The following is a 13,875-nucleotide window of genomic DNA, read 5'->3' as shown; positions in this document are numbered from 1 at the left end:
CCGCTCCATTCTCCGGTTATAGCCTCCGGTATGTTCCTAGTTAGGCTCCACCCAGGGGAACCTGCCGCGGTCTCCTTCTCCTATGCTGTAGCGCTGGCCAATAGCAGCGCTCAGCTCATAGCCAGGCTATGAGCTGAGCGCTGCGATTGGCCAGCGCTACAGCATAGGAGAAGGAGACCGCGGCAGGTTCCCCTGGGTGGAGCCTAACTAGGAACATACCGGAGGCTATAACCGGAGAATGGAGCGGCGCCCGGGGATAACAGTAAGTGCAGGGGGATCCCTGGGCGCCGCTCTACACGTCTGTATAGTCAGTTTAGATACTTTTTTCTGGTGAAAGGTCCTCTTTAACTAAATTAATTTAATTTTATTGACGTACTAATCCAAAATATATTTACTGCCTATATAAAGTACGCTAAAAACAATTTATTATTTTTATATGTTAAAAATCTCCACAAAATAGGCTTCATAGGGTGATTAGGGATGTCACAGACTCATGATGCTGATCCCTAAAAGCACTCCTACCACTGAAACTCCTAGTTCAAAGGAGTAGACTGTGTTGTTATAATTAATCTACCAGCAATAGGGGATAATCAACATCCAGTATCAGTGTGCCTGATCAAACAAGATATAGTGTGTCAAGTCCCTTTGTTGTAGGAGAATATGCACAACACATAGTGTCAGGTTACACTGTAAGGATGGAATAGTCCCAGACTGGTAGCTTACTACACAGGAATGAACCACTTCGGCTCCAAAGATATGTCTGCATATGTGACTACAGAAAGTTATTGCTCGACTCGTTTCTCTACCCAACTTATCGTTGGTTCCTCAGGAGCAAATCACACTGCACGCCACTGATATCGTGCGCGCAGTAATCAGGAGCAGATCCCTAAGTCCACTGTTGCCGCTAAGCATTACCCCCTCAAACTGGGTGTGCAGCACAAAAAACAGAGGACCTAGGAATATCTAATCTGAGAGTATGCTGCACGCCACTGATGTCGTGCGTGCAGCAATGAGCCTCCGGCATGTGTGGCCGTCACACATTTTTGTGGAGATTTTTAACATATAAAAATAATAAATTGTTTTTAGCGTACTTTATATAGGCAGTAAATATATGAGATGAAGGTTTGACAGAATTTTTTATTTTTTTTATGTTCACCTGAGTGGTTAGGTCATGTGATATTTTTATAGAGCAGGTTGTCTTAAGGATGCGGCAATACCCAATATGTATACTTTTTTTTTTATTTCACTTTAGCACAATAAGCAGTTTTGAAGAAAACAAAAAAATAAAAAATTCATATTTTAGTGTCTCCATTGTCTGAGAGCCATAGCTTTTTTATTTTTTGACCGATTGTCTTGGGTAGGGTCTCTTTTGCGGAATAAGGTGACAGTTTGATTTGTACTATTTTGGGGGGCATACGCCTTTTTGAATGCTTGGTGTTGCAATTTTTGTGATGTAAGGTGACAAAATGGCTTTGGGGGTTAAATCATGAGATATTTTTATAGAGCAGTTCGTTACGGACGTGGCAATACCTAATATGTATACTTTTTTTATTTAGTTTTATACACTAATATCATATTTGAAACAAAAATAAATCATGTTTTAGTGTCTCCATAGTCTAAGAGCCATATTTTTATTTTATTTTTTGGGCGATTTTCTTAGGTAGGGGCTAATTTTTTTTGCAGGATGAGGTTAATGTAACATTGGTACTATTTTTTTTTGGGGGGGGGGGGGCATACGCCTTTTTGATCGCTTGGTTTTGCACTTTTAGTGATGTAAGGTGACAAAAAAAAAGTTGTTTTTTTTTAGCACAGTTTTTATTTTATTGACGATGTTCATCTGAGGGGTTAGGTCATGTGATATTTTTATAACCGGTTGATATGGATGCGGCAATACCCAATGTCAACTTTTTTCCTTATTTTTTTTCCTTTGTTTTTGGAAAAATAAGCTTTTTTTTTTTTTTTACTTGAAACTTCACATTTTTTGGGGAAAACAATTTTTTTAACTTTGATTTTTACTTTAATTTTTGTCCCACTCTGGGACTTCAACTTTTGGGGGTCTGATCCCCTTTACAATGCATTACAATACTTCTGTATTGCAATGCATGGGCTGTAAGTATATTACCACTGTAATACGCTTACAGCCTGCTTGCCTGTGAGATCCAGGGGGCTGGATCTCACAGGCTCTCCCGGAAGGTATCCAATATGCCTGAGAAAGGCATCGGGCTGCCTCCCTGCCATGGGGTCCCTGTCACAGCAGCGCGGGGACCCCATGGACACCAGCACCCATGAGGATACCGCAGGTGCTGACTGTGGCCGTGCAAGGGTTAATGTGCTGACATCGGCGATTTCACCAATGCCGATGCATACAGCAGGGGTCCGGCTATCAGTGACAGCCGGACCCCTGCCTCTGAACGGGCGGCCGCAGCTCCTGCACCCACCTGATCAGCGCGCCATACCTGTACTGCGCTGGGATTTCTGTCCCGCGTTTTTGAGCCGTACATGTACGGCACTGGTATCCTAGGGGTTAAAAATGACACATTCCTTTTTTAGTTTAAGCAACACTTTTTTTTTTTCATCTTTTACATTTTCAAAATCACAAAAACGGAAAAGAGCCCAAAACAAAAATTTGGGCACTCTACATGGTTAGTACCTAGTAGCACCCCCTTTGGCAAATATCACCACTTGTAAACACTTTTTGTAGCCAGCCAAGAGTCTTTCAAGTCTTGTTTGAGGGATTTTCATCCATTCTTCATTGCAGGAGTCTTCCAGCTCTGTGAGATTTCTGGGCCCTCTTGTATGCACTGCTCTTTTGAGGTCCATCCACAGATTCTCAATGATGTTCAGATAAGGGGACTGTGAGGGCCATGGTAAAACCTTCAGCTTGCTCCTTTTGAGGGACTCTATTGTGGATTTTGAGGTGTGTATAGGATCATTATCCATTTGTAGAAGCCATCCTCTTTAGCTTTTTTACAGTTGGTGTGATATTTGCTTCCGGAATTTCATTGAATCCATTCTTCCCTCTACCCATGAAATGTTCCTTGTGTCATTGGCTGCTACACAGCCCCAAAGCATGATTGATCCACCACCATGCTTAATGGTTGGAGAGGTGTTCTTTTCATAAAATACTGTGCCATTGTTTCTCCAAACATACCTTTGCTCATTGCGGCCACAGAGTTCTATTTTAACCTCATCGGTCCAAAGGACTTATTCCCAAAGTCCTTGTTTAGGCCTCTTTCACACTTGCATTGTTAGGATCCGGCGTGCACTTCCGTTGCCGGAAGTGCCCGCCGGATCCGTAACACCGCAAGTGAACTGTAAGCATTTGAAGACGGATCAGTCTTCAAAATGCGTTCAGTGTTACTATGGCAGCCAGAACGCTATTAAAGTCCTGGTTGCCATAGTAGTAGTGGGGATCGGGGAGCAGTATACTTAACCGCCCGTGCGGCTCCCGGGGCGCTCCAGAATGACGTCAGAGCACCCCATGCGCATGGATGACGTGATCCATGCGATCACGTCACCCATGCGCGTGGGGCGCCCCGACGTCACTCTGAAGCGCCCCGGGAGCCGCACGGACAGTAAGTATACTGCTCCCCACTACCCCACTACACTTTACCATGGCAAACAGGACTTTAGCGTGCTGGCAGCCATGGTAACCATTCAGAAAAAGCTAAACGTCGGATCCGGTAATGCGCTGAAACGATGTTTAGCTTAAGGCCGGATCCGGATTAATGCATTTCAATGGGCATTAATTCCGGATCCGGCCTTGCGGCAAGTGTTCAGGATTTTTGGCCGGAGCAAAAAGCGCAGCATGCTGCGGTATTTTCTCTGGCCAAAAAAACGTTCCGGTCCTGAACTGAAGACATCCTGATGCATCCTGAACGGATTTCTCTCCATTCAGAATGCATGGGGATAATCGACGACGGAACTCTATGCCGGAAAAGAACAACGCAAGTGTGAAAGAGGCCTTATATGTTCTTTTGCAAACTTCTGCCGCTGAATTTTGTGGTGAGGACGCAGGAGAGCAGTAGACAATCAACTCCTGAAGGTCTTTTGCAGGCAAGCGGTCAGCTGTTTCTGAAATTTTCTTTGGTCTTCTCTTGACCTCCACTGTTCCTGTTAACTGCCATTTCTTAATCACATTTCGAACTCAGGAAATGGTAACCTGAAAATGCTTTGCTACCCTCTTATAGCCTTCTGGTTTGTGATCCTCAACAATTTTCACTTTCAGAGTGTTAGGCTGCTGCCTAGAAGAACCCATAGCTGCTGTTTTTGGGACAAGGGTAGAGGAGTTTGATGCTTTGAAATTTTGCATTACCTGGCCTTTCCCAACAAGGATTGTGATCAAGCCTCGACCCTAACAGGCTTTTTAAGGTCTGAAACCTCAGTCAAAGTTATCAGAGCACCCAAGCCTCCTTGGGTTCCCATACTTTTGCAAGGTACTCCTTTCCTTTTTTCACTGTAAAATCGTAGGAAACCAAAATAATACACTGATATTGCCTAAAATGTTGAAACGTATGCGTCATCTCTAACTTTTGGAATTAATTTTATCTTCAACTTGCTTAACTATTCAAAGTAACAGTAATTAACAGACAGAGGCTGCCTATATATATATATATATATATATATATTTTTTAAAACACACACACACACACACACACACACACACACACAGACATATACACATCAAAGAAAGCAGAACATTCAGAGGGCAGCAGGGAAGAGTCAGCAACCAGGGCCAGGATACAGAGGTCAAAAAATGTACAGAAGAACGATTGGCAATAGACCTTACAGGGAAATTTCCCGGGGGCCCGATGCCCAGGGGGCCGCCTTGGCCCTCCTCCCGGCCGCCCAGTTTACATTTTTTCCAGGGCCACTTTAATTTCCCAGTCCACCCCAGATTGAAGGTCTACCGGTCTCCCAGAACAGAATCCAAATAAAACACTAGGTTTATTGATCCAGGTCAGTGCAGTGTTTCAGCTCTACTGTCATATCCTCTCTCAATCAAAGTGGCACAGACTGTGCCCACAATATATAGCATATGCCTGATACCTGGAAGTGTAGCAGTGCATGCATAGTCACTGCTCAGGTAGCAGCAGCAGAACCTCTGCGCTTGCACCGATACTCAGAGCAGTGGCACAAGCCTGAGATTAAAAGGGCCAGGAGCGAGGTCCGGCCCTGTCAATCAAGCCGGAGGGGACAGCCTACTGAGCAGCAGGGACAGCCCCTCTACGCTCAAGAATTCTAATGTACAAATCGATTCACTCATCGTTAATATATAGAATCTTTATGGCACCTTTCACAACTAATTTGTTTGGACTCTGCTCTTCCCTCCATATTTATGGGGTGGCTTGCAGAAAAAAATCTGTCCGAATGACGATCTCTCTCATACCTATGATGGGTGGTCCAAAGGATGGATGATATGGCGATTTCACTTACCAGGTTGTACAGTGGTGTGCAGGTGATAATTCCAAGATCATCACTTCTCCAGGATTTAAAATGGCCACCAGCAACCAGTCATCCTGACATTCTAGGACATGTTGCTGGCAGCCCTTTGAAATCATTTCTAGAGAACCCCTTTAACCACAGTATGCACTTTGGCACTTTATTTGTAGTTGGTGATCACTTTTTGCAAGTGGTTTTACCTGTTTGTCAGTTAACTTTAGCTCAGACTATGCCTTGGCTCATACACATTTTATGTGCACAATTGCCCTTTACAAAGATAGCAGAGCGCCATTCAGCCCTGGCAGTGCGTAGGCCCTGTGACGTGCCACAGTAATTCTGATCTCCACAGATGCTTTAATGAAAATACCTACTGGCCCTTCTGGCTGACATGGTCTATTCCTTTCTAACCAATAACCATGGACAGGGTGAGCATACTCCACTGACCTGCGAGCCTCATGCTGTTGGTACCTACAAATACTATTTTATTTGGATTTTATTCAGGGAGTGCTTCTGCATATACATACATATATCCACACAGTGATATCTATACACTTACCAACAGCAAGGCTTCCAGATGACTCAGGTAGGTTTCTTCACTAGCCAGAATTGCAGACAGGACCCATTTCCTCATCTCCAGGCCCTTCTCCAGATCCAACTCATTCTATAAGCAGAGAGAAACCATCAGGGCTATACATGGACCTTGCATGGCTTGTCACCATTCGCAGATATCCCACCAAGAACTAAGCGCACATTGAACACATTTATTAAGACTTTGCTGGTATACAAAGGTTGCAAATTATTGTGCAAGCAATATTTACAGCATAATTTGTGACTTTTCACTTTAAAAAAAATTTCATAAGCATGGGCTGGGCTTAGCAGGAGGGGCATGGAATCCTGACCCCTATCACATGTACCATAACTTACGCCACAAAATGGAGTAACTTATAGTTCAAGTCTACATAGTCAGGAGTGGACTGGCAAATTTCCCTGTGGGCTGACACTCAGGGGGCTGCCTGAGCCCTCCTCATGGCCACTAACCAGGTACATAATGATGTGAGCATTAAATACTTATGTATCTGACTGGCAGCTGCAGGTTCCTCCTGAATTCAGTTATATCATCAATTTGGACCCGCCTACAACATGCCGCCACTTTTAGTTTTTTCCCAGGGCCACTTTAACTTCCCAGTCCACCCCTGTACGTAGCAGGTGAAGATTTTAATTTCTGGCGCATAGACGGCTGTCAAATGTGCCAAATTTATAATACATTTTATTAATAAATTTGGCCTGACTGTCTTGAGTTTGACATGCACAGCCCGATATGCTGATCAGCCTGAGAGTTGGATTGTGTACATGAACTTATGGTGATCAGGAGCCAGACAACCGGTCACATACAGGATAATGGGACAGGGCAGCACAACTGCAATAAACATACATTATACATTTATAACATGGGCCCAGTTAAAGGGATTCGGTCATCTAGATTTTGGATATAGAGCCGTTTATAGGGTCAGATCTCATATAGCATGTCCGTAATATACCTTTTTCATAGACATGAATGCTTTAGTTTATTCAGAAAAATCTATTTTATCAATATGCAAATTACGTCTGCAAAGAGCTCAAGGGGCTGTTCCTAACATCTCTGGAGCCCGGCCATGTGGCGCATGCGCAGTCCATTTTCTGAGGCTGATGCCAGTACAGGGATGGAAGACCAGGTGGGCACTTACGTCAGGAGTCGCCGAGTCCTCTGAGTGACATCGGGGGAGCTAAGAGGGGACCTTTCGGATGCGGGGCGGGGCGGGGCTCCTTCAAAATGGGTGCGGCTGGGCCCCAGAGACGATAGTACCAGCTCATTGAGCTCTTTTCAGAGGTAATTTGCATATTGATAAAATAAAATTTCGGAATAAATTAAAGTATTCATGTCTATGGCAAAGGTATATTGCAGACATGCTATAGGAGATCTATAAACAGCTCTATATGCAACATTTTAGTCACAGAATCCCTTTAACTATTCTCTCTAGTAGATAAAAATATCTGGCTTAACCAATACTACTAACCGATTTGCTGGAATCCAAAGATGCAGAAGAAAGGGTGTCTCTGCTGCTGAGGCTCTTAGCGCTGAGCTGAGGAGAGGAGCTTGGGGAATCATCAATATATGGCATAAGTTCATGTTGTGTCCTGTGCTCTTCTGTACCACCAGGGGGCGTCCTGCAAAGAGATCCATCTAAAAGGAAAAAAAAAAACAGGAACAAAAATACTAAAATTACTGGTCTGAGACGAGGGCACTATTCACATTGTATTTTGGCACTACGGTTGTTATGAACAAATATTTTTTTTATTTATTTTTTTATTTCAAGGCTTACTACAGAACCCATCTGGCCTGATTCAGATAACCATTCCAATTTTACATCTGCAAAAATGGACATATGTCAGTCCATCCACATGGCAGAAAAATTAACGAATCATTAACTTCAATGAGTCCGTGTGCAGTCCACTGTACACACAGAGAGCACATTGAAGGAAAATACAACCCTCCAATTCAAGTATTACATTATTTTTTTAAAGTACGTTTTAACATACAGTTCTTTAGGGGTCTTAAACCGGAGTAGCTTACTTGTTTTAGTAAATGATGTGTACTTAGTCTAAAGTACACATGACCAACTATACTTGTGTGAAACCAGTGTGTTCCTCAAAATGTCTTTAAAATGTCCTTCCATCTCCCCTGGTTAGGGCAGAGCACACTTGTAAGAATAAAACAAAAAAGGGAAGTACAAACCAACAGAGCCAAAACGCAGAAAGGCAATAATAGTCTACAAAGTGACATGGCGGACGAGGTGACCATCTGTACTGCATACTCTCCCACAAGAAAACATTTCCTCTGCCCAAAAGGGATGGACTCAGTGCAAGAACAAGCTGATATATGAAACAATTACTGGCTCAGTCCCAGTGATCTGAGGCTACGTTCTACTTAGAAACTGGGCTGTCTATCCTTTTTTAATGGACGTTTTTAAATGAATAAATTTCATGGGTTTTATTTTTATTTTATTTTTTTAAAGTGCCCTCATTATATACATGGCCCTTTTAGTGCCCCTAGTATATATAAGGCCCTTCCTACTGTACCTCAGCATTTATTTTTTTTAAAGCCCCTCTTAGTGTCATATATATATATATATATATATATATATATATATATATATATATATATATATATATATATATATATATATATACACATATACACATACACACACACACACAGTACAGACCAAAAGTTTGGACACACCTTCTCATTCAAAGAGTTTTATTTATTTTCAGGACTATGAAAATTGTAGATTCACACTGAAGGCATCAAAACTATGAATTAACACATGTGGAATTATATACATAAAAGTGTGAAACAACTGAAAATATGTCATATTCTAGGTTCTTCAAAGTAGCCACCTTTTGCTTTGGTTACTGCTTTGCACACTCTTGGCATTCTCTTGATGATCTTCAAGAGGTAGTCACCTGAAATGGTTTTCACTTCACAGGTGTTCCCTGTCAGGTTTAATACGTGGGATTTCTTGCCTTATAAATGGGGTTGGGACCATCAGTTGCGTTGTGGAGAAGTCAGGTGGATACACAGCTGATAGTCCTACTGAATAGACTGTTAGAATTTGTATTATGGCAAGAAAAAAGCAGCTAAGTAAAGAAAAACGAGTGGCCATCATTACTTTAAGAAATGAAGGTCAGTCAGTCCGAAAAATTGGGAAAACTTTGAAAGTGTCCCCAAGTGCAGTCACAAAAACCATCAAGCGCTACAAAGAAACTGACTCACATGTGGACCGCCCCAGGAAAGGAAGACCAAGAGTCACCTCTGCTGTGGAGGATAAGTTCATCCGAGTCACCAGCCTCAGAAATCGCAGGTTAACAGCAGCTCAGATTAGAGACCAGGTCAATGCCACACAGAGTTCTAGCAGCAGACACATCTCTAGAACAACTGTTAAGAGGAGACTGTGTGAATCAGGCCTTCATGGTAGAATATCTGCTAGGAAACCGCTGCTAAGGACAGGCAACAAGCAGAAGAGACTTGTTTGGGATAAAGAACACAAGGAATGGACATTAGACTAGTGGAAATCTGTGCTTTGGTCTGATGAGTCCAAATTTGAGATCTTTGGTTCCAACCACCGTGTCTTTGTGCGACGCAGAAAAGGTGAACGGATGGACTCTACATGCCTGGTTCCCACCGTGAAGCATGGAGGAGGTGTGATGGTGTGGGGGTGCTTTGCTGGTGACACTGTTGGGGATTTATTCAAAATTGAAGGCATACTGAACCAGCATGGCTACCACAGCATCTTGCAGCGGCATGCTATTCCATCCGGTTTGTGTTTAGTTGGACCATCATTTATTTTTCAACAGGACAATGACCCCAAACACACCTCCAGGCTGTGTAAGGGCTATTTGACCATGAAGGAGAGTGATGGGGTGCTGCGCCAGATGACCTGGCCTCCACAGTCACCGGACCTGAACCCAATCGAGATGGTTTGGGGTGAGCTGGACCGCAGAGTGAAGGCAAAAGGGCCAACAAGTGCTAAGCATCTCTGGGAACTCCTTCAAGACTGTTGGAAGACCATTTCAGGCGACTACCTCTTGAAGCTCATCAAGAGAATGCCATGAGTGTGCAAAGCAGTAATCAAAGCAAAAGGTGGCTACTTTGAAGAACCTAGAATATGACATATTTTCAGTTGTTTCACACTTTTTTGTTATGTATATAATTCCACATGTGTTAATCCATAGTTTTGATGCCTTCAGTGTGAATCTACAATTTTCATAGTCATGAAAATAAAGAAAACTCTTTGAATGAGAAGGTGTGTCCAAACTTTTGGTCTGTACTGTATATATATATACACACATACACACACACACTCATCTCATCCACTTGATTGCAAGGGGACACTAGCTCCTCACTGGATGCTGCAGGACCTGCGCTCCCAGCGTGACCTTGTGACATCATCATGCTGAGTGTGCAGGTCCTGCTGCATCCAGTGAGGAGCTAGTATCCCTGCACAATCAAGTGGATGAAAGGCCCTTGTAGCAGTTTTTAACAGTAATTGCAGATGCACTTCTGCCTATATAACTATTAAAAAACAGGTCCATTGATTTCAATAGGGTCTGTCTGTGAAAACGGCCAAAAATAGGACGTTCTACTTTTGGACAGCGGCTATTCACTGACAGGTTAAAGAAACGCCATCTGAATTTCCTGCCTGCCAGACTATAATTGGTTCTAAAAATGGCTGTGTGACTGCCGTTATTAACGTGGTCATCCAAGTTTGAATATCCACCTCTAGGATGCCCGGCCCAGTGATAATGAATATATGTACTTACCTGTCCCTGACTCCGGTTCCATCCACTACATATGGAGAAATCAATATCAGTCAACAAGGGGGGCTGGGGGGGGGGGGGGGGGGAGGAGGGGGATGCAGCGGCCGGGCATCCTAGAGGGGGTTATTCAAACTTGGACAACCCCTGTGAATGCATTTTTTCACGTTCACTTACTGCCAATTTTGTTGCATGCTGTCATATGCAAGGACAACTTGCTGCACTGGGTATATATACAGTAAAATAAAGCTCTGACATGCAGCGGAAAATACAGAAAAGGTGTGCTGCAGATCTACGGCGAAACCGCATGTATAACAGGGACTTTTTTTTTGTCATGGAAAAGGCTGAGGATTTCACTCTCTCCTCACTTTACCCTGCAGATTTTTTTACACAACATATTTAGAAAAATCTCATCCACTTTGCTGGTACTGCCCAACGCTGCAGATTTGCCGCCCCGAAAATCCACAACGGCAAATCCACATGTCAATGTACCCTCACTGCATAGAGCGAGACAGCTCTGACTAAGAAGGGTGTCACTGCACACTATCCAATAAGTGCGGTGTAGGGACACACCCCTTGGGCAAGGGACAAGGTAACACCCCCAGTTGTCTCTTCTTTTAGATACTTGAGGAAAAGACTGCGTGGTAGAGGCCTTGGGTGCAACGCCAATCTCTGTAATGCCTGTAGCTAGGCCACTGGCATCAATACAGAGAACTAGGCAATAAAGGGCAGGGACGCTGACTGGAAAATCTGACTTTCGCCAGCATTCTTCCCTGACTGGTTCCTCTAGTGTCGGTGTGGTTTCTGCTCCAGTTACCTGTCCCTCTACATTTTCCCTTCACTCCTGCCCTCTCACACTGAGGAGACAGGATTCTCACAGGGCGGCTTTTCCAGCCTGACAGGCGAGTTGGGAAACCGTCTCAGTTTCACAGAGATGTAATCTGAAAGTCAAACACACACTGGTGATTACAGGAAGGCAAATAGAAAGAGCACAGAGCGACATGTATGTGCCACAGGAATGCAAACAGACACGTGCATGTGACCCATCTGACCGCAGCTCTCGGGGTGTGCACCAGCACATGAGGAAACTGGACATCTCATGGAAACACAGGCCCAGAGCCAGCAGCAAACAGCACGCCATTTCCCGACAGCAAATAGACCCATCTACCCACGTGACATCACCCCCCAGAAACCATCCCAATTACTTGTGATTAGGATGGAGCTTTCATTTTCTCAAACGACAATGAAGGAAAAGTAGAAACATGGCTCCAGATTATCGTCAGTACATCTCCCTATGTAATTAGGGAGATGCGGACGATAATATCCAACAGAACTGAATGAGGGAGGAACGACTGCAGAAACAACCCTTCCTCCCACCTTCAGTTTGCATCGGTCTGTGTAATCAGACAGAAACAAATGAGCGCCGATGGATGCAGGAGTGCACCTAGCCTTTCTGCTGCCCGAGGAGAAAATTGAAACGGCGCCCAACCCCTCCAGCCCTACTGTTTAAGGCATACTGTGATACAGAGAGATATTCCCTCAGCCCTGACACTGCCCCCACTTGTCTCTAGGTCTTGCCGCCTGAGGCAAACGCCTCAGCTGGCCTTATTGGTGGTTCACCCCTGAACATCGGGCAGTGTAATAGGGCACCTAGGTTGTCTAGGCCTGCACCAGATTTATCTCAGGGGCTCAGGTTGGATGATAAATCTGGTGAAGGGAGAGACATTTTCTCCGACATTGTTGCACATCCTTCTTCTGGTAAGCCCCATCCCTTTTAAGCATGCCAGGAATAAAGTGTACAAACCGAAGGCGCACCAAACTACGCACATTTTTAGATTGTAGGTGCAGACACATTAGTAAATCTGAGCCATAATCTTTTTGATGAGCAGAGTCACCAGCCCATATGGCATCCATGTCTGTGTGAGCCCTTCAGCCCGGATCTATGCATATTCTCCATAGAGAATAAGTCTGGATGTTAAACATTATAGCGGGAAGTCATTTCTCAGTCTGTTGCAGGAGGGGGAATCGCAGCTACATTCGCACATTGCACTCATATCACAGGTTCTTTTACCACAATGTTCGCAAAATCACAGTGAAAGAACACGACGTATGGAAAATAGAAAAAGGGGACTACATAATGAACCATGGCAATATACTGAGGGTTAAAGAGGGCACGCCACCTTTGTCATGTGTCATGTAATGGAAGAAAAACGTAATTCCTAGTAAAGACCCAATCAGTTTGAAAACACCTAGCTCCGTGTCTGTCATAAGGACCCTCCCCATAGACCAGAAGTGCACAACCTGCAGCCCACAGTGCCATTCTAAGCAGCCCCAACCACATATTCAGACATGCATGATTGTATCTGGTGCGCTGGAAGGCCATATATTGCTAGTACAGGGGTCTGATCCCTGCGTGGCGCTCCAGAAAGGTGCAGATGAAGTGGAGACGGGCAATGCATGCACACAAGAATCTTTATTGTTATTTATGGGAGCAGTAAACAACTCATTCAAACTATAATGGAGAGAGACGCACTTTCTGGAGTGCGAAATGGGCAGAAGGTGGAGTTGGAAATGCCACCTATCATTCATGGCATATACGCCATTAAGGTCTCCACTGATAAGGGAGTCTGTCACCATGGAATTCCCTGATAAACCAGGAACAGTGTCTTTTGTAGGGCTTGCTCTGATGAATGTAACGATACATTCAACTTGGTGATCTATTGCTTCAAGGGAACCTGTCACCAGGATTTTGTGTATAGAGCTGAGGACAAGGTTGCTAGATCACCACTAGCACATCCGCAATATCCAGTCCCCATAGCTCTGTGTGCTTTTATTGTGGAAAAAAAACAACGATTTGATACATATGCAAATGAACATAAGAGTCATATCTAACTTGTGTGACCAGAGAAGAGTCATATTGTCAAGCTCTGACTCATCTCGGGGTAATTTGCATATGTATCAAATCGGTTTTTTTACACAATAAAAGCACACAGAGCTATGGGGACTGGGTATTGCGGATGTGCTAGCGGCCATCTAGCAACCCATGTCCTCAGCTCTATACCCAAAATCCCGGTGACA

The 13,875-nt window shown here is 44.0% G+C and overlaps 1 protein-coding gene across 3 annotated transcripts in view; it reads right to left on the bottom strand.

The window, feature by feature from the left end:
• Positions 1-13,875, bottom strand: part of BCR (BCR activator of RhoGEF and GTPase) — a 64,574-nt gene that overhangs the window by 28,258 nt on the left and 22,441 nt on the right. For 2 of the 3 annotated variants that reach the window (XM_044275498.1, XM_044275499.1), the window contains exons 2-3: positions 7,497-7,663; positions 5,999-6,103 (exon numbers count right to left, since the gene is read on the bottom strand). In XM_044275498.1, the coding sequence (XP_044131433.1) occupies positions 5,999-6,103; positions 7,497-7,663 (272 nt within the window). Of the gene's footprint in view, positions 1-5,998; positions 6,104-7,496; positions 7,664-11,614; positions 11,811-13,875 lie in introns of those variants that run through there. The other variant, XM_044275500.1, reaches the window with a different exon arrangement.

The sequence above is a fragment of the Bufo gargarizans genome, chromosome 1, assembly GCF_014858855.1.
Source record: "Bufo gargarizans isolate SCDJY-AF-19 chromosome 1, ASM1485885v1, whole genome shotgun sequence".
NCBI classification, from domain to species: Eukaryota; Metazoa; Chordata; class Amphibia; order Anura; family Bufonidae; genus Bufo; species Bufo gargarizans.
This window is presented reverse-complemented; position numbering and strand designations above follow the sequence as displayed.